The following is a 26,179-nucleotide window of genomic DNA, read 5'->3' on the forward strand; positions in this document are numbered from 1 at the left end:
GGTATTTGCTGCTGCTGAAGCTTTCCACATGGCATAATAGCACATGAATCAAGATGGTATTTTAATATTATGATCAAAATGTACATCAAAATGTACATCAATATGATATTGGGTCTTGTCACCAAAATTATCTAAATAAATAGATGATCCCCACCATACTGCCACAACTGGCCAGGAGATGTAGGTCGACTGCAAGTTATCTATAAGAAGGTGGTGGCTTATTTTCCTACGAAGCCTTTGACAACCAGGCAGAAGCTCATCAGGCCAAGCTTCTCAGAGGGAAGTGTCACCTGTTTGACTTCTAATGATAAAGACTCAGGTGCTTTCTGTCGGTGACGGAAAGAAAGAGGAGGTTACAACCCCGTCCCTTTCCCCCGATTTTAGCCAGGTTTCTCCTTAGCGAGGGATAGGTAAGTCACCCGAAGGGGGCGCAGAGAAGATGCACGTGTCCCAATTGGCAGCCCAAATTAAAAATGGCGGCGCGCGCACTCATTGCGCACTGCGGCTGCGCTTCTTCGAAAGCTTTGTGCGCACGCTCAGAACAAGACAGTCTCGGAGGTGGCAGCTTTAATCACATGATGGTCTCCGCGGACGTGTGAATGGAGCCGCCCTCGACTCGCAGGTGGCCGCCCGCCCGCCCGTTGAGGTGAGCCCGGGGGGGGGGGGGCACGGAAAGTGGGGGATTCCCAATCAAGGATAAGATTGTCGAGATGGACAAACCCCCAAAGGGGCTCGCAGCGCCACCAGTGACTGTCCCGCAGGGTTCCCAGGAAGGGCCCCGGGCAACAGGACTGTCACGTCACCTACACCCGTCGTGCCCTAGAGCCCCCCACTCTGATTGCCCCAAAGCAGCTCTCCCACAGAAGTCCCCCCTCGCGCCCTTCGAGGGCTGCCCTGTAGTAGCGCGTCCCTCCTTCTGTGGTATTCCATAGACTCGCTCTGAGGACACAACGGCAGCCTTCGGAACTGGCCTCCTCAGTCCCATTAGATCCCGGTCAGGCTGTCTTACCGGGTTGTGAAACCCCACCGAGTCCCACACGCCCCTCTGTGTACCCCTCACCCCTCCACAGAGCTCCTTGATAGGTCTATAGAGTGAGATCTTTGCAGACTACTCTTCAGCATTCAGTGTCACACCCCAAGAAGTACTTTCAGGTAGACGCAAATTCAGGAAGGAAGAGCCGTCTGTCATCAGCTGCGGGCTACTGAAGTCAAGTAAAACCTCCAAAGTCAGAGGCAGTCTGCTTTAGAACACTGGTTACAAAGGGCTGGAGAGAGCTGTTGCATTTTACCTTCTTTGTAAATTTCCTTGTTTGGCCCCTGCGGAAAACAGGGTGCTGAACCCACCTTGGTCTGATCCAGCAAGGCTCCTAATTTCCCATTTCTGCATGCCGCCACTGGCTGCAGACTATAGCAGTCCCTTGGGAAAAAATAATTTCCAGGTCCTTCACCAGCACTGTAGGGCCAGGTGTCCCAACTTCTTGGTTCTTCCTCAGTAACCCCTTTTGTCTTTTAAATATTAGATTGCCAGCATTGTAACATATTTCCGGCCCAGAAGCATGAGCCTGACCCAGAAATTTCTAAGTTAGCTGAGGTTGTGGAGTTTGATCGTGGGGTTGATATGAAAGGTAACATGGAGTTCCCAGAGCTCTTGGAGTTCTGGCTTTTTCAAAGTCATTTGCTATGCCTGATTTACTTCTGCAGCTCAGGCAGGTGCTTGATTTAAATGGAACGGAACTGTCTACGCACTGCTTCCCCACCGAAACAGCTGCTTGATGAAACAATGATTTGGCTAAGGAAAATAATGAAAGGGAACCAGAAAGAAACAGGTGCAAAAGCTAGAGTCTGATGGGATTTTCCTCCTGTTTTTTTCTTATAGTTTTGCATCATTGAAGGGATGGTGCCAGCTTCTGGCCCACGCTTGGAGCACCTCTTGAACTTCCAGTTCTGCCTCTGCATGTGCAGAGGGTATGATTCTTGTAGAAGCAACAGTTAATTGATCAACAGCATTAATTGATGATTACAAGGAAAGGAGGCAACAGAGTTCTGTTGGAGAAATGTTGGAGGGGGAAAGCATCTTACTGGAGCTTTCTGGGTTGCTTAGCCAATGGCTAAAGGAAGCATCAGGAATTCTGGTGCAGTTGCTTCCTCTCTTTACACTTTGTTTCTTAGGTTGGAACTGGAATTCCTAGGGAATGGATGGGCTACTTCAGGGGTGTCCAACTCTGGTGCCACAGATGTTCATGGACTACGATTCCCATCAGTCCCTGCCAGCATTGGCCATGTTGGTAGGGACTGATGGGAATCGTAGTCCATGAACATCTGGGGCACCAGAGTTGGACACACCTGAGCTACTTGATAAGGTTTAGGAGGTGGGAAGCAAAGATTTGCAATCCAGCTGTCTAGCAAGATCCATGAGCTCGCCAAAGGGGGAAGATTTGGGGTTTTAGCATATGCTCCATTTCACAACATCTCTAATGACTAATGTTAGTTTATTGTAGTTCAGAAGAAAAGAGGATCACCCTTTTCACAAATGAATGTATAATGATGAAAACCAATTTTTATTTTTGTCTGAAAATGGAACAATATTACAATCGATAAATGGACTGATTTCTTTGAAAGTACAAGTGTGTTACTTCCTGGCTGTTCCCAGAAGGCCAGGGCTTGTGCAAGTTTTCCATCAAAGAGGATATGAAAGAGGAGCTGATGGTAGGGGCGTATACAGTAGCCTCGGTCTCCAATGGAAAAGAGGTTGTGCAAGAGTTTTGCTTTGTGTTCTCAGATTATAGTAAGCATGTGGACAGGCCCAGAGCCAGCATGGTGTAATGCAGCGGTTCTCAACCTGTGGGTCGCGACCCCTTTGGGGATCGAATGACCCTTTCACAGGGGTCGCCTAAGACTCTCTGCATCAGTGTTCTCCATCTGTAAAATGGATAAATGTTAGGGTTGGGGGTCACCACACCATGAGGAACTGTATTAAAGGGTCGCGGCATTAGGAAGGTTGAGAACCACTGTCTGTAGTGGCTAAGGTGTCAGACTAGGACCTGGGAAACCCAGGTTGAAATCCCCACTCGTGTCATGGGAGCTTGCTGGGTGACCCTGGGCCAGTCATACACTCAGCCTTGACCTTGTCTAGTATTTGGATGGGAGACCTCCAAGGAATTCCACAGTCCTGACATGGAGGCAGGCAATGACTAAACACTTCCAAAAGTCTCTTGCCTTAAAACCCCTACAGGTCCTTAAAAGTTGGCTGTGACTTGATGAAAAAAAGAGAGGAAATGCCTAGTGCTGAGGCTCCCTGATTGATATGGAAGGTTCTGACAGTGTGCCTGATAGGGGGAGGGTAAGTAAAGCTCCTTGACTTTAGGGCAGGGACACCCAACTCCAGATGTTCGTGGACTATAATTCCCATCAGTCCCTGCCATGGACATCTGGAGGGCCAGAGTTGAAAGTCCCTGCTTTAGGGCTTTGGTTTGAAGAAGAGTACAAAGATTCCCTGTAGCTTGATTCATTGCGTAGTTCCTATGCTCACACACACACCCTTTGTTTGTTTTGATGTGCTGGAAGACTTGTTTGCACAACAGTAATGCTTTACTATGCCAGCATAAAGTCAGTATGGCATCCCAGCTACTATGCTCATTCATAAGTTCAAGGGAAGTGAGATCACACAGAGCTGCAAGAAAGCTTTGACGTTAGGCCTTTACCTAACATTTTCTGTCAAGCATATCAAGACTGACTCTTTCACTCACTGGGATCAACTCATCTCAATCCATCCATAGTCTCTGAAAGGCTCCCGTGAAATTCTATTTGGAGCACTGGAATATCCTGATTTAGTTAAGGTGGTTGAATCAAGCAAGTTGAAGAACTTCCCCCTGACTCGAGCTTCCATGTAGGAAAAGAATACCAGAAAATATTGCCTCTTTTAAAACAGAAATGCAGAAGGCTTCTCTTGGTTTCTCTTTTATGAGAATCTACTTTGGAGCAGTTTAAGGTCAATTTTCTCTTGTTTCTCTCAATTTTCTGGTGCTGCCCTTCCTCCACTTTTAGGGGGGTGGGTTCCTAGTTGTAGATAATGTGGAGTGTTGTGTGTTCAATAACTGGTAGCCCTTGGTGTGACTGTACCATCATCACCTATGATGCTGCCCAAGGGACTGGTGGCCGTTGTATTGCTTTGCTACCTGGGCTACCTGGGTGAGAGACCTGGGCCTTGGATTCTCACCCCTATCTCTGTGTGGCTGTTTAGCAAAACTAGCTGCAAGTGAGGGTGAGCGTGTGCATATATTGTAGGGTTAAAATGTTTGGTATGTAATGACGCTGGAGGGACAATAGGTTCGCTTCAACAGAGGCCGCTCTGGGTGTGTAGGATGACGTGTCTGTTTGCAGCTTGCTTACTGTGGGCTAACAGCTTTGCCCGTCAGGTAGTACCCAGCTAACAGAAGGAAAGGCTTGCCACAGAATGCAGCGCAGGTGCGTGCGTGGCAAATGCACCCTTGTGGGTTCTTGGCACCAAACCCCAAGAACATCACTGCACAGCGTCCTCCTGCAGCTGGGCTGTAGCTGCTTCTAGCCTCTTCCCCCTCCCCCCCAACTGCTCGTTTCCCATCATGAGTGGCTTGCTTGTAGTGCTTGCTGAGATATGGATGTAGCTATGAGGTTTAAAAATATATCGGAAAAGGAGAGAGGGCTGAACATGATCTGCTGAAAGGGTTTAGGTGTGTAATTTTCAGATGACTTTTTAATTATTTTTATCATGGACACAACGGGATGGACACAACGTTGTTTAAGGTAAAAGCAGGGCTGAAAGAGTCCCAGGTGCCTGTTCACCAAGTTCGCAGAAACTGAAGTCTGAAGCTTGGGGGTCTGAACAGTTTTATTTTCCAGCCCTGTGCAGAAATGGCTGCAAGGCAGTTGACATTTGTCTTACAAGGTCTGGAATGCATCTGACCAAGTTAAAACCAATGGGGAAGAATAGCTGAAGCTGTTCACCTCTGGGGACAATCCACAATGTCTGCCTGTTAACACTTTCTTTGCCCTTTTGTATTTTCTTAGTCTTGGCATCTTGAGGGTATTTATGCTATCCTATCTTATAGGAGTGTCTGAACAAATGCATTTCTATAGCTAAGTAAGCTACTTCAAATTCATCATCTCAGCAGAGTGTATTTTCTTTTTGGAAAATGAAATCAAAGCAAACCTTGGTTCATAATTTTAGTGATGCTTGGGAAAGGGAGAAGTTTGAAGGTTAAATACCTTCCTCTGTGTTCTCGTAATCAGATTTTGTGTCTTTGATTTATGGATTAGCTCTAGGAACTTGATTTGTGGACCTACTGTTTCTCAGTGCAGAAGGAGAAAACAGCTTACTGTTTTGACGAAGGCTTTCACTGCCAGACTCAACTGGTTGTTGTGGGCTTTCTGGCCTGTGTGGCCATGGTCCGGTAGATCTTGCAGGTGAAACGTTAGGAACAAGATCTACCAGACCATGGCCACACAGCCCAAAAAGCCCACAACAACCAATTTACTGTTTAATCGCAGGCAATAAACTAAGCAAGTTGTCTTAATGAAATCAAACTAAACATAGCCTCTGTAGCATAGATCTAGCCTACTACTTGACAGCTTGCTGTGTTTTGGACCAGGGGAAAGTGGTTTGATACTGGCTGTTCTGCTTATCTTTGTTTAATCCATCTGCAAAATGAGAATATTATGTACAGGTTTTCCCCCTTGGTAAGCACTAAACATTAAGATCGTCTTACAAATAAAACCAATGCTTGGCACAGTTCTCCACACAGTTCCTCCCAGGCTTGTAGATATTTTTGCAAGTTCCAGTTTTTAGTGCTGCAAGTGAAGTTGTAATGACATTTCTATTGTGACTTTAACATATGCATCTGTGTCTTGGACAGAAGTTTGTGATCTCTGTGGAAATTGCTGCCTTGGTTAATCTTGAAACTTATTCGAGGCTCCTTCTTGTCAGCATTTTGTTGCCTAGAACCAACTGCCTCTGAAATTGTGAGGCTGGTGTCTTGTTCTGTACCCAGAAGAGTCCATGAGAGGGTCTAAAGGATAGAAATAAAAGTTATGATGTCTCTGGAAGGTTTGCTGTGTACAAATAGTTTTCCAGAGCATTGAAATGGGTGTGCTAGGACAGTGTTCTGTGGGTGCACATGTCTATTTCCTCCCTATTTCAGTGCCAATGTTGAACAGGCAGGTTTTTGAAGTACTGCAAAGCCCTGAAAAACCTGTTTGACTGGACAGCATAATTGGTCAGGAAAATAAGTGGGCAAGCAGAGCCTCCTCATCCTGTGTTTGGTTTTCAGAAAACCTTTGTCTGTGTGTCTGCACAGGCACCAAGAGAGCTTGCATCTCATTTGGAAGGACTTGTCTGTGGAGATGGTTCCTTGTGGAAATGCTTTGAAACTGGAAGTGCTCTTTGTGTGTGTGTGAGAGAGAGAAGAAAGATTTCCTGTTCCCTTATTGTTATGTATGTGTGAGGAACATGAGCCAAGAACAGTTTCTGGAACTGGAAATTTCATGCTATTACCTATGGAGAGGGAACCATTCCTACCTCCCCTCCCTCCCCAGCAGCTCTGTACACCCTGCCCTGTTATCTTCTTACCCAGTGTTTGGACTGCTCATCTGCAAATGGGGTTGGGTCCAGTAAATGCAGCCTTACCCGTGCACACTTTTGATGGCAGTCCTCACCCCTTGTTGTTCTGTGGTACAACTGGTTACTGCAGAAGAGTTGCCGCTGAATTTCCCAGCCTTCTCTTGTCACCTCCCTTTGTGATCTGTACGTTTCCCTTACTCACTTGCATGGAGTGTGTTGCTCTACTGATAAAGGTGCTCTGTAACAAAGCTTTAATATGCATAGAGCCTTGGCTCTAAATACATTTGTATTGTAGTTTTGGCCCATGGCATTTTATTGTAGTTTTGGCCCATGGCATTTTATTCTGGCATTTCAGGTTCCAACATCAAGCATGTTCCCTCAGGCTTGGCGATAAATACCACAGTGTTCATTATCAAACCAGGTGCCTCATTTCCTGTGCTTTGGCAGTCTGTTGAAATGCATAATTACCCATACTATTTGCATATAGGAAGGAGATCCTGAGAAACTTGGTCAAAAGGGGTCTTCCCAAGCAAAAGGAATGTCAGTTTGGTTATATTGACATCTTGTTTACAAAGGGTCCCCATTTGGGTCAAGCAGCTTAGGCAGAGGTGGAGCGCTCAGGGGGACATGAAGGGGTCACATGTACCCGGGAACACACCAGCTAGCCACATGGGGGCAGAGAATCACACTCCCCTCCCCTCGGCCCCGCCCTGCCAGGTTGTTCATTCAGCTGGCGGAGGCTCCACTGGCTGAAGGAGCAGCCTGGCTGGGCTGCTGCTGGGCACCCCTCAGCCCTGCCCCACCAGGCTGCTCCCCCAGAGGCTCTGCTGGCTGAAGGAGTAGCCTGGCGGGGTGGGGCCAAGGGGTGCCCAGTGGCGGCCCAGCCAGGTAAGTGGGGCATGGGGGGCATGGCAGGCGCCCAGAGCAGGTTTTGCCCCAGGCACCATCCCCCCCCCCATCTCTGATCTTAGGTAGAGATCCAGAGAGGCACATTCGAACCAACTGCCAAGGGTTTCAGTAGCCCTGTGGGATTCTCTTTCTCATTCTCTCTGTTGAAGCCCCACAGCACACTCCATTATGCAAGACCAAATGAAAAAATCTGGAGTTGAGGAAAGGGAAGTGTATGGTAAAGGTAACTAGGGTGGGGTGGGGATATGATAGAATTTTATAAAATTGCAGGGGGTTCTTTTCCCCTTCTGCTCTAACACTAGATCTTGGTATTTCCCAATAAAAATGATCAGCAGGTCTGGAATGGAAGTGCCATTTCTCATGCATCACATATATGGAATTCACTGCCACCAGATTTGGTAATGTCCAGTAGCTTAGGTAGCTTTCAAAATGGCTTCTGAAACTCAGAGAGGTCAGGGTTCCCTATAGCTATCTAATGTGATAGTTAAATGGAACATCTGTGTTCAGAGTATATCTCTGATTGCCAGATGCAGTGAATCAAACAAATGTTACTTCTGTGGTCTGATTGTGAGTTTCGCAGAGTCTTGTGACTGGCTGTTGTTGCAGACATGATGTTGAAGTAAACAGACTGTCTAGGTACAGAAAGCACCTGAACAGTCTAGGTACAGAAAGCACCTGGACAGTCTAGGTACAGAAAGCACCTGGACAAAAATGCCACCCATTTTGAAAGCAGCTTGTAGCTTGCTGAGGTGGGTGATGGGTCAGACCAGTTGCAGAACACCAATTCAGAGTTGCACAGATCTAATCAGCAGATCTTGAGTTCGGAGGCCAGGCCCATGGGCCCATTTCTTTACAGTCAGAACACTAGAATTGCCTTGCCAGAGGCCCAGTGCTCTCCTTCCAGCAGTTGGCAGCCAACTTTCTGTGACAAAGAGAACCACCTGCCATTTGCCTTACGCATCTGGAAAGCTGGACTCTCTCTGAATATGTGAGTGCCTCATTTATACAACAGACAGAGCCCTTGAATTCGGATTTTTCTTGTGCCAATCATCGTGCACAGTAATTGTGTTATTTTAGGAATAATATTCCTACAACTTTTGGGCAATTAAATGAGAACGTTGTTTTTTAAAAATCTACCATAAGGTGTTGTTGACTAGAACTCACTTGGTCATATATGTCTGGTGGGTCTGCACTAAGCAGATAATATATGAGGTTATGATGAAAATAGCTTGGTAATCAGCAGGGTCGAAGAGCCCTGAACTGCAGGAAATGCAAGGTGAGAGATAACATTCAAATGCAGTGAAGAAAAAGTATAAAGACCTTTCACAATAGCAGTAGTTGGGGTGAATGGGAATTCCTTCATTTTGCTAAGCTAGTTGACAGCACCTGTCAAGGCTGGGAACCCTGAGTCCTTGCAAGATTAAATCAGACTTCTTGAATTCCAGTTCAGCAGTTTCATGCTGAAGTCTCTGTTTTCTAGAGCTTTCATGGGGACATCAAGAGATGCTCTGTTTCGTTAGGTTCTTCCTAGCAATTTATAATAATCTGCCAGGTGCGTGGGAAGATGCCGTTCATCGAGACGTGTGTGATTCATGTAATCACATCAGTGCTTTTACAAACAACTTGGGCTCATTCTGCGCAAAGGAAGGAACTTGGAATGATTGCTCACAGACCTGCCTCTATTGAGGGAGTTCGATTTCCAAGGAGAAGCTGATCAGTGCTATTGCTGCCTTCTGGAGTAATCCATGTTGAGTTGTTCTCACATACTGGATTCTTTGGTTTGTGGAGTGAGCAAGAATGTACTGCTTCTTTTCCAGTGTGGTCCTGCCCTGTAGTCACTTGTGCCAGTTTTTGTGAGTCAGAGGCTCATTGTCCATGGAATGCTTACTTCAGAGCTCTTCACTGTGCAGTGGGCTTGTAGTGGGGTCTCCTTGCATTTTTCTGTTTACACTCAAGGAGGCCACCTACAGCCTGCAGCACAGTTTGTCTACTCAATTCTGCTGGGCCTTTGCTTCTCCCAGTTCTTTTAATTTTCCCATCCACAGCCTTAAAGGCACAGATCTCATCATATTATATTGTTGTGCACCGTCCTGAACCTTTTGGGAGAGAGTAGTATATAAATGAAATATACAATACGATACTTAGTAGTCCAAAGCTTAGAGCTGATATTCTCTCCCCCTTCCTTCCCTGATCCTCGCCCCCTCACTGCCGCTAGAGAAGAGAGAGGTTTGTTTTTAAATAGAGGCTTGTTGGAAACAACATTTTAACAAGCCCTCCCAATCATCAGGGAAGGTGGAAGTAGATCAGGGGAGTTGGGATGGAGCCAAAAAGAGCCCCCTGCTTTTACCGTTCTTTGCAAAAGTTAACTCTCTGCTATTGTTGTATCAGTGTAGTGATATATCAATATGAGTAATTAGGGAAGCAGGGGGAGCCAGCAACATGGAATTGTCTGGGCAAGATGGAGGGCGTGGATGGCAGTGCAAGGGAGTGGGAATGCTGGTGGTGGATGGAGGGAAGATATCCAGGGCAGAGCTGTGCTCAGTGGCAAATCTGCCTGCTCTGGCAGCAAAGCAAATTAAAAGTCGTGCTAGAAGTGGTCTCGCTTGCTGTGGAGAGAATAGAAAGTGAAAGCGAGGCTCCAAAAAATAGGTCCATACAAGAAATCCTGCCACAAGGGACATTCACCCCTATTGTGCACCAGACACCTTGTGCATATTCAGCCAGAGTTCACTTTGTCAGGTGCACCTGATTCACACTGGTTTATTCTGGGAATAAATTCTGTTAGTCTTTAAAGTGCCACTGACCACCTGTTCTGTCTGGCGCTACAGACTGTTAGTTTATTTCACATTTCCCTAGATAACTGAGTTAGTTTATTTCTGTGTTAGTTTATTTTGCATTTGCCTAAATAAATATTTCCTCCTGTGCTGAGGCTGGAATTCAGAAAGCTTGTATGTGACCAGCGCAATTCAGTACAATTCTTCTGCTTTCTCAGAGCTTATTGCATTTTCCTGTACCTGTTGAGGCTATGTACAGCATACTGCTCATTTAATGCAGGCAACACCTCAGACCCTGACCTGAATGTACTTCTGTTGTGATAATGACAAAAAAGTTGAGTCTGGTGAGTTTACCAGATGAGTTTCTGGTGGACTAGAAAGTTATATCTAAGTATCTGAAGGATGGACATTGTTCTATGACAGTGGTTCCCAACCTTTTTTCACTCGCTTACCCCTTGGCAGCCCATTTCCCTAAAATTGTACCCCCATATTAGCAAACTCATTATGTAGGTTTTTTTCATGTACCCCCAAACACTTTGGCCCATACTCCTGGGGGTACACGTAGCCCAGATTGGGAACCAGTGTTCCATGACATGTCCTTTGATGGTTCATTTGTGCTTAACTCTGTTATTCCCAAAAATTGCCACGTTGGTTTTATTATAGTTGATTCTTAACTTGTTCTTTTCACAGTACCCTGCCAACTGCACCATTATCCTACTGAGCCCTACTTTCGTAAATGACTAAAGGGCCATATCATCAGCATATAAAAGCACTGGTAGAAAATAATCATGTGACTCCATAAATTGGACACAGTCATTTATATGAAAGTTAAAAAGAAAGGGCGTCAACAAGCAGCCCTGTTTTACTCCCTTCTTCAGGGGAATAGAATCTGTAAAAGCCATTGCTTTCACATCTTGCATGTGAGCTCCCAAAGGCACCTGGTGGGCCACTGCGAGTAGCAGAGAGCTGGACTAGATGGACTCTGGTCTGATCCAGCTGGCTTGTTCTTATGTTCTTATGTTCTTATGTTCTTATGTAAAAGGGCTGCAACTCTCAGCCTTTATTCTGGCTTTAAGGTCTGTGTGGAGTTCCCTCAGAAGCTCGAACAGCCTTCTGTCAATGTTCGTATCATCCAATTTGACCCAGAGATTAGATCTTACTATTGAATCAAAGGCATTAGACAAGTCAACACACAACGTATAAACGGCCTCTCTGATAACGGGTGGATGTCCTGCACTGATTGATGATATTGCGATCCTGACAGAAGCCTGCCTGTTCAATATTGAAAAGTTTGGATTCTTCGACCCAATTTTTCTCTTTAATAAGAAGAGGGGGTGTATAAACTTTAGAGGATAAATCCAAAAGACTGATTGGTGTATAATTTCCTGGTTTATGTTTGTCCTCTTTCTTGTAGATAGGAATTATAATACTTTGTTTTCAGTTAGCAGGGATGGAGTTTACTTGAGAAGAGTGAAAAGCCTAGCTAAGATTGTACCCCACCTCTTTTCATTTAGCTTGTAAATGTCAGATGGAATTTAGTCCTCCCCTGGGGTTTGTAATGAGGATGTAGTAGGGTTCCAAGATGGCAGTCGATCCTTATCTTGCACCACATGGTCAGCTATTTTTTTTTCTGTTGGATTACTGTACATAATGGAAAAGTGATTGTGCCATCTGCCAACTGAAATGTGGGCCTTGGAATCCATGTTGTTATCTGTGGTGCCTAGGGCTATCGATTTCCAGAATTCTTTTATCAAGTTTGTTCCATACAGAGCCTTAGTTCCTACTGCTGAGATCTACTATAGGGTCAGGATTAAAAACAAAAGTTGGATAATGTTGCAATTATGTTGTGTAATTGAAAATCTGCCCTGATGGGAAAGTGGGCTTGCTGTGAGGAAAAAACCTGTGCGCAAATGACCCTAACTTAAAAGTCTGAATTCTCTGAACAGGAGAAAGGATTTGATTCAACTCATTCCTTAGTTTGAAAAAAGAGAGAGAGTTCCTCAGACTCTTTTTGAATTCTGACGTAGCCCAGAATAAGTTGATCCGGAGCATGTGATCCTTTGAAAATTCAGCATCTAGAGAAGACATCTTGGCCAATACGGAAACTTTGCTTGGTGCCAAGACTGTTTTCCTCCTGTTTTAAAGAAAGGATCTCATTTGGGCTAGTCTTGATTTTTGCTGGAGAGGAAGGCCAGTGTTTTGCTGCTTGCCGGAAATAGTTGAACCCTGGTGATGCAATGCCACTGAATGAAGCAACAAGCGTGTGTGTTCTAGGATTTCAGTCAGACAGCAGGAGGCAACTCAATGTTGTGGGATTTCCAAAGAAGCTGGTCAGTTCAAGGAAATTTAGTCAAGTATCAGCGTTGCTGGTGTCACCCAACTTTAGCGGATTGGCTAACTTATCCATAGTCATCATTTTTGTCTTTGAGGCATGAGGGCCTTGTAGTTTTCCAGTAAGAGGAGTTTCATAGCAGAAGTCATGGCCAGGGTGAGTCTGCTCAGGGGAGCAAACAAAGCCACTGAACTAATATTTTAGAACAGATATTGTATGAACATGAACAGAGATGAAAATGCAGTTTTGGAAGAGCGCTGGGAAAAATATCTATATGAAAAGTTTCCTGTTAGGGAATGAATTTTGCTTTTAAAGGCAAGGCCTTAGTCACTCAAAATGTGTAGCAGATGTATGCCAGACTATCCGCAGCATTAGACAGTTCATGTATATACTATAGACTTATGCAGCATATGATGCATTTTTTAAACTCTGGCTAATTTTGTCCACAGTTAATTCTATAATGTGTACAATGATTGTTTTTCATGTTGTAAAGTATAAATATTTTGCTAGTTGTGTTGTGGCTGAATTATACACTTGTGTTTACTGCAGACTTTGTTTTCAGGTTTTCTTCTCTGCCCCTCAACATTAAGATTGGGGGGGAGGGCGGCATAGCCCAATGTTATTGCATCACTTTGCATGCAGACAGTCCCAGGTTTAATTGCTGGCATCTCCAGTTTTTAAAAAGGAGCAGGTACTGGTAATGTAGAAGAAAACTGCTTGAGACACTTAGCAGCAGCTCCCTATTAGAGTTGACAGTTCTGGCCCTGATGGATCAAAGATATGACTCAGTACAAGGTAGGTTCCTGTGCTCAGGATGCTTGTTCTGAGTTAGCACGGTGTGTAGTGGCTTACTTTTGCAAATATTTCCGAGAGTGGGCATTGCAATGTTGCTGTAAATGCCTTTGTTGTCTACAAGCATCTGAAGAAATGGACTCTGGTCCCTGAATGCTTCTGCTGAAATAACGTTTTGTGAGTCTGTAAGGTGCCACATACTCCTGTTTTGTTTTTACTGTAACACACTAACATGGATTCCTCTTTGGGACTTTTAACTTATCTGTAAACAATGCATTTTCCATTAAAGCAGTAAAAAAAGTGTAGGGTTGATTTAAAAAGTAACAGTTCAGTCCTATGACTCTGCTGCCAGTGTGCACCTGAGGTGCTAATTGGGATCCTAGGCCTGCTTGTCAGAGGGGACATATGCAACAACGTTTTTTAAAAAGTGTACCATGGTGGAGATACCATAGCAATTGTGGGAAATTCACAGCCACCCCAACACAAGCCACCAATCACTGTGGTGTGGTGCAAACATTCACATGGAGATGATTGGCATGTCATCATGATGAAGTGGCCAGGTCCCACCAATAAAGCTACCATTGCCACTGCATAGAACACCCCAAGGAGGAGACATGACACTCTCCACTGGTGTGGCTGGGAGGAACCCAAAATATACTCCAGCCAGCTCTGTGGCTGTTGGTTGGTGTCCTTTTCTGCAACCAACTTCCCTTTTGCACAGGGAAGGAAACATGACTACTCCAACCAACGCATTTGCAGGCTCACAGAGCTCAGTCTGCAAAAGTCGTACAGATAGAACTCCCGAGTTCTCTCCCACACAAGGTTCAGGTCTTGGAACAGGTGGAGCTTGAGAGCACCAGCCTTTTGCCAAACACAGGGAATCTAGCCACTGAGGCTGCAGTGAGGGAACTCCGCAGTAGCACACTGGTGTGGCACACAGGGGCTATGGGTTTGGATCCCTGTGTCTGCCCCTCCCCCTTCACTGCATGGGTTATCAGATGCCCCCAATGATCTGACTTTGTGTGCATCCCAGATACTTTTCCTTTCCCCCTTGTAAGAGCAGACTTGTGTTTTCGTTTAACTCCCTCCCATGTGAGTTGTATGCTGAAAGCAGCTGCAGTCAGTAACAAACATGGGGTGGGAACCAATTCCTTTCTGACACACCCCAATGAAACAGATACAGCAATAAAGGAATCCACCACTTGAATGGCATCAGGAGTGCTGAAAGCAAGGCAGAAGAATGGGGTTGCCTAATATGTTGTTCCAGCAAGGCTCCTGTGCAAGTTGCACTGATGGACTGCAGAGTAACTGGTAGAGCTGCCCGACTACTTCATGCACATGAGAGGCTCAAATGTGCTGTCTGTACAGCTGTCTGTTGTGCAGCTTACAATAGCGTAGGAGCAGGGCTGGAACAAGAGAGTTAGCACACCCACCACAGAGGAGCTGGTTACTGCAGCTCCAGTCATGTCGTATGCATAGTTGATGGTTGGCACTGCAATGGGAATTGCTCTCTCTGCTTCTGGACAGAACCTACAGAAGGTTCTGAGAGACACAGTAAAGAGCAGGTGGGCTTCAAGTTCCTCATGCGGTGCTCTTGCTGGTTCTGCGCCTCTTTCTAGGGTTTCCCAAATGGTTTTTCGTCTACCCAGGAATTCTCCTCCTGTGAAGTGTCCCTAGCCAAGCTGTTCTGCCATTTTGCTCACCTACATTTTCCTTGTTCTTTCCCTGCAACCTCCAATTGGGGAGGTTGCCTTCTGCTTTTTTAAACTTTGCCATGTCCATTTCATGTCAGTTTCAGTGACAGACCATCAGTGTTAATTTTTTAAAAAGATCTTCTGATCATTTGGAAAAGGTGGCCAGAAGAGTTGGGAAGAACTTCAGTGTGTCGGCGGAAGGAGGCAGGGAAGAAGGAGACAATCCAAAGAAAGCCTAACCCATGTGGATCTCCTTTGCTTTCCCTGTGAAAGGAGAGAAAAAGTTGTTTAGGTTTTGGAAACTATGGGGATTTTCTGATCTGAGGGCAGAGGGACTGCCTAAGAGGCAAATCGTGTGTATAACCAAGAATCATCCTGAAGAGAATGTATGTTCAGTGTGAAGGAGACCACACATTCACGAAAGCCCTGTGTCTGCTGGGTTGGTGCATGAGAGCCTGTGATCTGAAAAAGCAATAGGCAGGTGTTTGGGTCTCAGTAGCACAGGCTAGAGCAGGGTGACTCAGAGTGTAGTGCTGTTGCCTGTGGCCCCAGTTGCATGGCAGGGAGCTGCACATGCTGACAGCAGAATGAAATAGTTCAAGTAAGTGCTCCTTTCTTTCCCCTTTCAGCATTGTACTGCTACTAACCATTACAGGAGGCTGGGGTTACAGGGTAGATGCATTGGGGGAGGTGACGAGAAACAGTGTCAATGATTACCAAATACACTCCACAGACTTCTGCAAATGTTACATCTCTGATGCATTAATAATGTGTGGCATGTATAATTCAGAAAGTGTTTTAACCTTATCTTGTTTGCTCACACAACAACCATGTGAGAACAATTACTGAAATTTTAGAAGGAAACTGAAGTCGTTCAGGAATTAGTGTAGATTCCTGCTTACTCAGAGTTGTGTATTAAGCACAACCTGAGGTTTAGTGGTAGGACAGGGCTCCTTGGTGGCCCCTTTACTAACAGCCAGGGTCTGAACCCTCCTGCGGCCTCTGGGTTTGCAATTGGGACTGTGCAGTCGGCTGCAAGGGGCCAGAAGGCGCTGTGCCAAATACCTCCTCACAAATCCCACCACCTTAGTTTGCATCTGGATTAGTGAAGGTGCTTTAGGAGCCTCTGATGGGTGAGTGAAAGATGATAAATACAATTCAGGCACCTAAGCCTAAATGCAGGAGTATCATCCATTCCTGGAAGAAAAGAAGACACCAGGGTAGAGTGGAGGAGGTCCAGGCTAGCAGCCATTTCCAGCCATCTGGGAAATGGGTCAAATGACAGCTGGAAGCAGTTAGAGGTACAAGGCATGGATCGCACACATTTCTAATGACGTGTGAAGGTTTTTGTGCATGATGGGAGGGGGGCTAATGAGTTGCAGCCAGTAGACTTGTGGTTTTGTTAAGCAGAATAGCCTGTCTGAATTTCTGGTGGTCTGCCTTCATATTTCCAGCTGTGTTTCGAAAAGCAACTCGCTGTCCCATCATCTGAAGTGCCACTAGGTTCTTGTGTCTGGATCATTTGATATTCTGTGTAAGTTGTGGGAGGTCAAAGTTCAGCTCTGCATGGCACCTGTTAAGGGGTCTCACTGGGATTCAGCATGCGAGAGGGTGGATGAGAGGGGAGATGTGGTTTCACTTTGCAAACACCCAAATAGTAGAAATAAGCTGTTGCTAAGGGCTGCTATCTGCTTCAGCTCCCCACAAGGATCTGGCAGCTTCCATTATGCCCCTGTCAATGACAAAGGAGACTTTCAGGAGCAAGGTGAGGTAGGCCATAGGCCCCCTTGTTGCACAGTAACAGCCATGGCGTTTATTGTTTTAATGGGGACCTGACACGGTCTTAGCAAGCCTTTGAGTGCCCAAAGATCTAGCAGCAGCTTACGTGGAGGAACGCTCGTGTTCAGGTTGTTCCAGAAAGGGTATCCCCAAAATATTGACACGATTTCAGACGTTTGTGGCACACATACAAGCGTTTCGATCAGCAGCTTCTTCAGTTCTCCTGTTAGAAGGGCTCCACTTGTGTAAGCCTGTTTGATCTGCTCCAGCTTCTCATCATCTTCAAGGAAGAACGTGAGGTACATGTAAGAGACGTCCACATCGCAATTGCCCCCGTACTTCCGGTGCTCTTCGACAGTGTCTTTCCCACCAGAGAAGGCATGCTTGTTGATCTTTGTTTTGATTTGCTTGGGTGTGTCGGTGAGAAAGAGGGACGAATTGGGGTTGCTGGCGCTCATTTTCGTTTGGGCCCCTTGTAAGGCTGGGAAGAACACGGAATGCATTAATGCCGGCTTGGGGTAGCCGATCCGCGGGGCCACGTCTCTGGATTCATTTCTGAAACCAGGATCCCTGATCAGATAGATTGCATGGGATCAAAGCCACTGGAATATCAGCTAAGCTTATCGTTTGAAGGAGTCTGCTTGGAAATGATGAGTGTACCAGAAGGACGGAGCAGCTTGAATGGCAGGGAAACTAATCTTTCCGATGCAGTCGCTGTCTGTAAAGCCAAAAATTCCCTTGACTTGGTTGAATGTAACGTGCTTTTGAACTCTTAAGATGTTCTTGTAGAATTCTGGACTTGTTCCCAAATAGTCCAGATCAGAAAAGATGAAGGTTTTATTGACATCGAATCCTAAGGCTATGAGGTCCTTGACGTTTTCTATGGTATACTGGTATGCCTTCTCAACCGTTAGATCTTTCCAGAGGTATTTCTCATCATCAGTCAACTGTATGACTAAAGGAACATTAAATACATCTTGAAGCCACTTTGTGAAAATGAATGGGATAAGGTGGCCAACGTGGATGGCTTCGGACGAAGGGCCTCTGCCTGTGTACAGGTAAAAGGGCTTCTTATTTTCATGTGGCAAGTTTTGGCCTCACTTTTAGCCTTTTCCCCAATGTGCAAACCCTCAGTGGAACCCCCAGATTGTAGATGGCTTGAGAAAGTTAAAAGACTACTCTCCTCACAAAGTTAACATTTTTAAGGTAACTAAAGTAGGCAGGTTTTATTTAAAAAGATATCCAGTTTCTAAACTTTGCAACATATTCCCCCTTCGGGCAGAACCCAAACAAATGTAATAAAACCACAAGAGAAACAACCAGTACGGCGTGTTCTTCATTAACCCTGCCATCTTAAAACCCCTGATCTTTTCCTAGTCCTCCAGATTCTCCTCAGTCAGAGCAAGGGAAGCCACCCTCCCTCTGATTGGCGGAGAGCCACCAGTGGAGGAATTCTGTGTGGCTTCTGTAAATCCAACACAGATGTGTTTTGGCTTCATCACATGTGCATAACAAGATTAAGTGGCAGAGGATCCCTGGCTTTTATTGAAGAGGCAAGGTCTTGGATCTGAGGACTGTATCTTAAAATCATTTCCCGCTCTTCCCCCAAGGAGCTCACGGTGCCAAACGTGGTTCCCCCCTCCTCCATTTTATTCTCACAATGAACCTGTGAAGCAGGCTAGGTCTGAGAGAGTTCAGGTGGCTCAAGGTCAGGCGGTGAGTTTCATGCCTCTGCACAGCGGGAGCCGACACAATAGAAGTATTATTTTGCGCTTTGGTTGGAAGTTGGGGAAGGTAAGCCAAAGACAATTTAGCATGTGGAAGGAAAGGTGAGGGACAATCCAGTACTGAGAGCCAGTGTGGTGTAGTGGTTAAGAGCAGATGGATTCTAATCTGGGGAACCGGGTTTGATTCCCCACTCCTCCACCTGAGTGGCAGTGGCTTATCTGGTGAATCAGATGTGTTTCCACACTCCTACATTCCTTCTGGGTGATCTTGGGCTAATCACAGTCCTCTCAGAACTCTCTCAGCCCCACCTACCTCACAAGGTGTCTGTTGTAGGGAGAGGAAGGGAAAGGAGCTTGTAAGCCACCTGGAGTCTCCTTACAGAAGAGAAAGGTGGGATATAAATCCAAACTCCTCCTCCTCTTCTTCTTTTTTACACTTGATAAGAAAATTTAACATTCAGACCCCACCTTGCAAAAAGACTGAGGCACAGGAATTAAATCTTGCAATCCCATCTTGGTATCCTCGGACATCTCATGTTTGAGCATATTCTCCTAGTGAAAGGGTGGGGTAGCGATGACATTTGTTTATATGGTGGTGGTTGATAGTTGGGAACCAGCTGTCGGCAGTGAATGTATCCACTGATGGTGGATGTCTTGGTTGCATTTCTGACAAGGGAAAAGCACTCACTGGAGAGAGATGTGTGTATGTTGGTTCCTTGGTTTTAAACACTGGCATCCGGCCAAACCCTATTCCCTTCTTTCTGTTGCTTGCTTGTTTACTCCAGCAGTTAGTAAAAGTGTTCCCACTTGCCTTTTGTTTAAATGTTCTCATTCCCGGGGATTATGAAGCAGCTCCTCTCGAGTGCTGGGGACCAGGAAAACTGCCAGGGCTTTTTATTAAGGCAGCACTGAGCTTGTAGCTGGTTGATGTTGTTGTCCTTGCAGAGACTCTCCTTTGCCCACGTGAAGGGCTTGTGGCCCATACAGAAGTTGCATTACGTAGTTCTGCATGTGCCAGAAAAGAAATGTATTCTTATAGCGTGCTAGCAGCAGTCCACAAGGCGCTGAAGTCTCATGTTGTTTCTTAAAAGACACCTTCATGGAGACAAAGCCCATTAGCAGCTAGGCCATGATAACTCTAAAGCCAGAGATGGAGTACTTCTGAATAGCAGGGAGGCCTTGGCCTCTGTCGGCTGCTTACGGGTCTTTCAAAAGCATGTGGATGACCACTGCGGGAAACTGGATGCTCAGCTAGATGGACACTCCCTTTGATCCAGCATGGCTCTTCTTATATTGCAGGCTCGTGCTGCCTTAGGTACGTTTGGTGTTAGGTGATGCCTTTTTGTGGATCCCATAGCCTGCCCTTGGAGCTGTTCTGGGTGGTGAAAGATTCTCTCTAGAGGCACCAGGTGAATACTCTGGAGTAGATATTCTCCAAGTAGGCAGTGAAAGCATCAAGGAGGAATTTTGGGGAAGTAGGGGGGCAGTGCAGGAAATCCTGGCCCAACTGATGGGTGAAAAGTTCTTGGGGCAGAACACCAGCTGTGGCCCAGATCTAGCTGTGACAGCCTTTGCAAGACAGCCCGCCCTGCCTTGAGAAGCATTGTTCTGCACTGTCCCTGTCTATCTGTTACCTCCCTCCCTCCCTCCCTCCCTCCCTCCCTCCCTCCCTCCCTCCCTCCCTCCCTCCCTCCCTCCCTTCCTTCCTTCCTTCCTTCCTTCCTTCCTTCCTTCCTTCCTTCCTTCCTTCCTTCCTTCCTTCCTTCCTTCCTTCCTTCCTTCCTTCCTTCTTCTTCACGTGTTGCTACTTTCAAAACAGCTCCAATAAAATGGTTTTACTTTTGCTGAATCATGTTTATATGTGGTGAGAATCATGCCAGTATATTTACAGTGTTAGAAGTTGTTTTGAATTTGCAGTAGATCTCATATCAAGAAAGAGATGTGTGTGGGGGGATGTGGGTCGAAAGCCAAGGGGGTGACATCCTGAAAAAGTTTGGGAATCGCTGCTCTAGAGTATGGTTCTGTTCCTAAGATGGTTTCTACACGAATTGCACATTCGAAGCAAACCTGTAAAAGATCGGGAGTCGTAGTGGGTGCAATACCACAAAAGATAAATTCTTACACCGAGGCAACTGAAGGGAGTTGAGAGTTGATGTCTTTCAGCCCCAGTTTCCCCACTATAAAATCTGCTTTGCTCAATTGTTGTGAAGATGGGCATGGTGTTTTTAACCCAATCTATAAACTTGTGTTTTGGTTGTGTGTTAAATGGGTGGGTTCACACATGTGTGTTCATTTCCCAGTGACTAAAACAGTCTTAGCGATTTGCATACGTGAATGAATAATTTCAAATGCAGTGCTATAGTGAAGAACATTCATGTTGACATCATCCCAAGCGTGTTGTCTCTTCAGCAGAAGGTGTCTGCATCATCAGTTGTCAAGTAGTCATCAAGCAGCAGATGAGCCATGCTTGACAAAGAGGTTTGCTGTGTCATAACAGCGAAGCAGGCGGAGTGTAGCTTTGGGCATATCCAGTCTGGAGAGGAAGTGCGCCACCTGCAGGCCACAGGAAGAAAAAGCAAGATGGTTGCCAAAAAGAGCCCGAGTGCGTTGGTGGGTGCTGGAAAGAAACGCTGTGGCTTGTTGGACCCGTATTTCCAGATGGAGACGGCCTCTTCTGGATATGCAACGTCCTGCTGCATTAGGCCAGATTTATAGGCATTTCCTTTGGCTAGGAGGGGGCAGCATCTTGTTGTTGCCTCTCAATTACAGGCTAGGATCCTCCTAGGCCACAGATACTCGGCCTTTTGATCTGTCCTGTAAACTTCCAGGTTTGGCCATTTAATGAATGTCTTAGCTGTAAGCTGCCTAGCTAGAGACTTTGAGAAAGGGTGGGTGGCTTGCACATGGACAGGATCAGAGAACCAGGAAAGTCTGCGTCTTGTAGGCAGAAGCAGCTTTGCTAATTAAAAAAAATATCTGGGTGGTGCTTGTGCTTCTCCTCTTACATCTGTTATGTGCCATCAAATGGCTTCTGATTTATGGCAACCCTATGAATTAATGACTTCCGAAACATTGTGTCATTCAATAGCCTTGCCCCCGTCTTCCAAGCTGAAGCCGTGGCTTTATTGAGTCAATCTATCTCATGCTGCGTCTTCCTCTTTTTCTTCTGGCTTCAGCTCTTCCTAATGTTATTGTGTTTTCCAGTAGTGTGCAGGTAGCTTTTGCAAATGTTTGTTCTGAAGCTAAAGCCATAGTTTTTGCTTCTCTATTTACTACTGTGAGCTATCTTTTCACTGGCTAGTAGCCCCTCAATGCTAGGAAATCTGGCTTTGTGATGCCACATCACCAGCTACAGCGTGCGCATTTGAGCCACCATGCAGCTGTGCTTTGGCCATCTGGTGTTGTGCTGGCGTCTGGCCAAACCCTGGAGGTGTTGACACAACAGCCCAAGCACCTTGTGTTACCTTTTTAAAATAGCTATTTGAAGTTGGAACAGATTGCAGCAGAGCAGTCTTCTGGTGAGTGTTTGCAAAGCATTCAAGGTAATCCATTGTGCTTGAGTGTATTTGCTACTGTTGGTGCCTGTTCTATGACTGAGATATGCTGAACTGATTTTTTTCCTCCCTCCCAAGTCCTCAAAGAGTCAGGCTTTCCATGCATTTCCCCCTTTCACTTTCACCACATGCCACTCTGCTTGACTAGCTGGTATCCTGCTAGTTGTTCCTCTGCCACCGCCACTGCTAGTTCTCTTCATGGGCATTCTGCAGTGCTCATAATGTTTCAGGAAGGTATTGGTCATGTTCTTCCTGATCTTCCCCCACTGCTTATTACTCACCATAAAGTCTCCTTTCCATCTCCTCCAGGGATCCTGGTTCAAGGAGCTGAGTGGAGCTCTTTGTGCTTAGCAGCTTTCCTTTGACTGTGTGTTGTTGTTTTTTGTCCTGGTGCCTTTCTCTCCTACTGGGCACAAGGTCCAAGGCCTGTTTGTAGTTTTGAGACCGCTTCAAGTTCTTTGAAACTGGAAGGTGGTTCCCGCCATAAGACCTTCTTTGAAACCGGAAGGTGGTTTCTACTGCAAGACAGTAAGAAGGTGGTTACCACCGTAAGAGTACTGGGTAGCTCATGCATTGTTTGTGGGTCCGAATTTTATGGCTCCCTGTGGTAATGCCCCTTCATCTCACCCCTAGTTCTCACAATAATTGTACCTTAGAGGGTGGTTGGAGTCTCCTTCTTTAGAAGTTTTTAAGTAGAGACTGGATGGCCATCTGTCAAGGCTCCTGTTGATTGTGTATTCCTGCATGGCAGGGGGTTGGACTTGATGGTCCTTGTGGCCTCTTCCAACTCTGTGATTCCATTCTGTTCTAAGGTCAGGGGATCCTTGCCATTAAGACTGCACAGATTACTGTTTTGTTAAAAAGGCTACTGACTCAAATGGTTTGCTGTTCAGTCCAGACTGCTGCAGTAGGCCCACCTAAGAGACAAGCTTTGGCAACGGTGTCTTCACTTTGTGGCATGACTAACATTTTTCTTCCTTCTCCCGCTGCAGGCCGTGAACCTCCTGGTTATGGATAATAAAGGCTACCGACGTGGAAGTTTCCAGAGCAGCACCAGCGATGAAGACATGGTGGAGGTGGCAGGGGGAACACTGGACTTCTCCATGGCGGATGACGTGCCCCCTCTGGACAGAGAGATGGCAGAAGGTAATGCTGTGATTGCCTGCAGACTCTCGCTATCCCTACCTTTCTTCCCTGTTGCCCAGCTTTCTGGCTGACACGAGCTCTTGCACTCTTGCTGCTAACTTCTAGTAATACTGAAGTATAGTGGGTCTTGAGCTTCATGTCATTAGGTTCCCAGTGGGGAAGAATCTGTCTTGGGGTATTCTGGAGTAGGCTGTGGTATTGTTTTGGAGATCACATGTTACAGCATCACCCCATGTGCAGTGAGGGCTAAAACCTAAATGCATGCAGAGCTGACAATAGTTTGGGGCACCGTGAGCAAGATGCTGTCCAGATGCATGAGCTGTGCTGCCACCAGAGATGGTTCTTTCTTCAGCCCAAGACGCCAGGCAAGTAGCTGCCGCCGCCACCACCACCTCCCACAGGGCATTGACAGACACTTGAAGTTGCTGTTGCTATTGTGTGGACCAGGGGTAGGGAACCTGTGGCTCTCCAGATGTTCAGGAACTACAATTCCCATCAGCCTCTGTCAGCATGGCCAATTGGACGAATGGCTGACAGTTGTAACAAGCACGGGAGTGTGAGCTGTGGCTAAGAAGAGATGGAGCTGCCACCAGAGGGAGCAGCACCTGAGAGGATGAAGCCAAGAGGCAGCAGCTTCTGCAACATCTTGGTCGTTGTGGAGACCAGCAATAGACAGATCAGCCTTCTCCTGTTGTGTTGCCTGTTGCTTCTGGCAGTGGCTACTGCTGCACCACTTGCTCAAGGGAGCCGCAGAGTAGGAGAGAGAGGTGCTGTGGAGCAGGGGTGATCTTAGTGATACTGCAGCTCTGGGCAAAAGTCCAGGACGGGTCCCCAGAATCACTGTCTGCCCCTTGCCAGCTGCCCTGCCAGAGCCAAGCAAGGGGAGGATCTTGCCTGTGCAAGGTAGGCAGGAGCCACCATTGGAAGACAGTTACCTAAGCCCCAGGCGGGGCAGACACGAATGGTGGCAGCAGCCTGGTCGTCTTCCTTCTCCCTTTCTTCTAGGGTGGGACATGGGCGGTTGGGGATCCTGCCAGAGGAGGGGCCAGGGCAGTTGCCTGAGTTTGCCATTGTAAATAACAGTGGGGCTCCACAGGTTGAGAATGCCACACTAATGTAATCCATGCATAGGTTGGCAATAGTAACAGTGTAAATATCTTCTATTATTCAAAGGTACAGTATATAAAGTCTGTGCATACAGTCATTCTGTTCCACATGGGTGCAATAAACAACTTAAATCACATCAAGTTGTTTGTGTTTATTTTGGATGTATGTAACCTCATAGACTAAGTTATTGAAACTATAAATAGGTATAGCAACCTTAAAGCATATGAAATAAAAACATCTTTGCTGAAATTAGCATATATATACACTGGACACTCTGACTTTTGCAATAATATAACTGCAAGGGAACAAAATCTCAAATTTGTGTCAAGTGTCACAAAACTTCTATATTCACAAATATGCCGAACATCTCATTGAATGTGTAGTATTATACACAAATACACCAAGTTTACGTCAAGTGCAGCAGCAGTTGAACAGATTCCCAGTACATGATAAATGGTGCTAGCAGAAAGTGCTTACAACTTATTTCTTCCTTTTTATGATGTAAGCAATTAGCAAGTTAGAAACTGCTAATAGTTGCACTTGACAAGGTATTAGCAGGCACTTTCTTCCAGCTTAGAGCTGCAAGACTTAAAATCAGAACGAATAGTTCAAAGAGGCTCACAGTCAACCTATAAAAGGTATAGTAAACAGATCTCTGTGGTAATCAAACCTAATGACATCTTCCTCAGCACAAAAACTCTCAGCATGGGAGCTCAAACTTTCACAGGGGTTGGGGCATTGCAGTGGGGCATGTCCCTAATTGGGTTCTTAAATGTAGTGTATAAGAATAACATGAGTCTATAGGACTCACATCTAAGTCGAAGGAAGGCAGGCAGGCAGGCAGGCAGGAAGGCAGGAAGGAAAACTTACCCTGCAGGAAAAAAAGTGCTGATCTATAAGAATAACATGCCATTGAATTGAGCGCTTAACCCACAGAATAACAGCTGGTTTCAGCAAAGGGTGCAGGGAGGGTTCAGCCAGAGAGTATATAAGAAAGTTCACTGCAAGGCAGGTATCTCTTTATCTCTCATGCCTGAGGTCTTGTTTTGAATGTTTGCCTGTGATGCCGCTAACCGCTAAAGATTAGTTCTGTGAAATTTGGAAGTCAGTGCCTATTGATGGTCACAGAATGAGAGAAGAAGAGGTGAGAGCCCCCTTGCATGGTTGCCGCCTCTCTGTCCCCCTGTCCTGAAGGGGACAGTGCTGCGTTGCTGCTTCCTTCCTGTAGCTGGAACTCTCCCTCTTCCACAAGAGGGCAGTTTCTGATCAGCTTGTCTCAAGAGACTGCCAGGTGTGCTGACAGAATGGGGCTCTAGTAGCAGTGCTGAGTGGAAGGGAAGGCAGTGCATAGCTTCCTGGCGAGCGAAAGAGCAGCTGTCAAAGCACACTGTGCCAGACTCCCTTCTCCCTCCCCAAGGTGGTTGTACCATTGAAAGGAAGGGGACAGTGGCTGCCTGCTCTAAGGGAGTGTGAATCTTACCCAGTCCCTTGCAGGGGGTAGCTGCCAGGGTTGTGTTGCTCCAGGAAGACCGTGTCTTTGGGACCGGAAGACAGATGGGGTGGGTAGCTTTCTCTGTGCTGCTAACCAGTTGATGTGAACTGGTGCATTGTCTTTGGAAGCACAACCATCCTCTGCCAGTCTCTAAGTGGCTCAAGGGCAGGAGAAGCTGTTTGCCAGATCCTCCTACAGAGGCATCCTCCTGTGTTCCAGCACAAGGATAAGAGAGATGCACTTTAAACTGTATTTGCACATGTTGCAGAAACCGTGTA

The 26,179-nt window shown here is 46.2% G+C and overlaps 2 protein-coding genes across 2 annotated transcripts in view; one reads left to right on the plus strand and one right to left on the minus strand.

The window, feature by feature from the left end:
* The first annotated feature begins 528 nt into the window (after window positions 1–528).
* Window positions 529–26,179, plus strand: part of CLCN5 (chloride voltage-gated channel 5) — a 40,113-nt gene continuing 14,462 nt past the window's right edge. The window contains exons 1-2 of the mRNA XM_048514012.1: window positions 529–646; window positions 23,149–23,302. Of these exons, the coding sequence (XP_048369969.1) occupies window positions 23,167–23,302 (136 nt within the window). The 5' untranslated portion in view covers window positions 529–646; window positions 23,149–23,166. The remainder of the gene's footprint in view (window positions 647–23,148; window positions 23,303–26,179) is intronic.
* On the minus strand, window positions 15,332–23,116 carry LOC125442461 (tryptophan--tRNA ligase, cytoplasmic-like). Its single transcript, XM_048513827.1, is given in 4 exon segments — window positions 15,332–15,360; window positions 16,982–17,971; window positions 22,438–22,674; window positions 23,074–23,116. Coding segments are annotated over 4 exon segments (1,299 nt in total).

The sequence above is a fragment of the Sphaerodactylus townsendi genome, linkage group LG13 (assembly GCF_021028975.2).
Source record: "Sphaerodactylus townsendi isolate TG3544 linkage group LG13, MPM_Stown_v2.3, whole genome shotgun sequence".
NCBI lineage: Eukaryota > Metazoa > Chordata > Lepidosauria > Squamata > Sphaerodactylidae > Sphaerodactylus > Sphaerodactylus townsendi.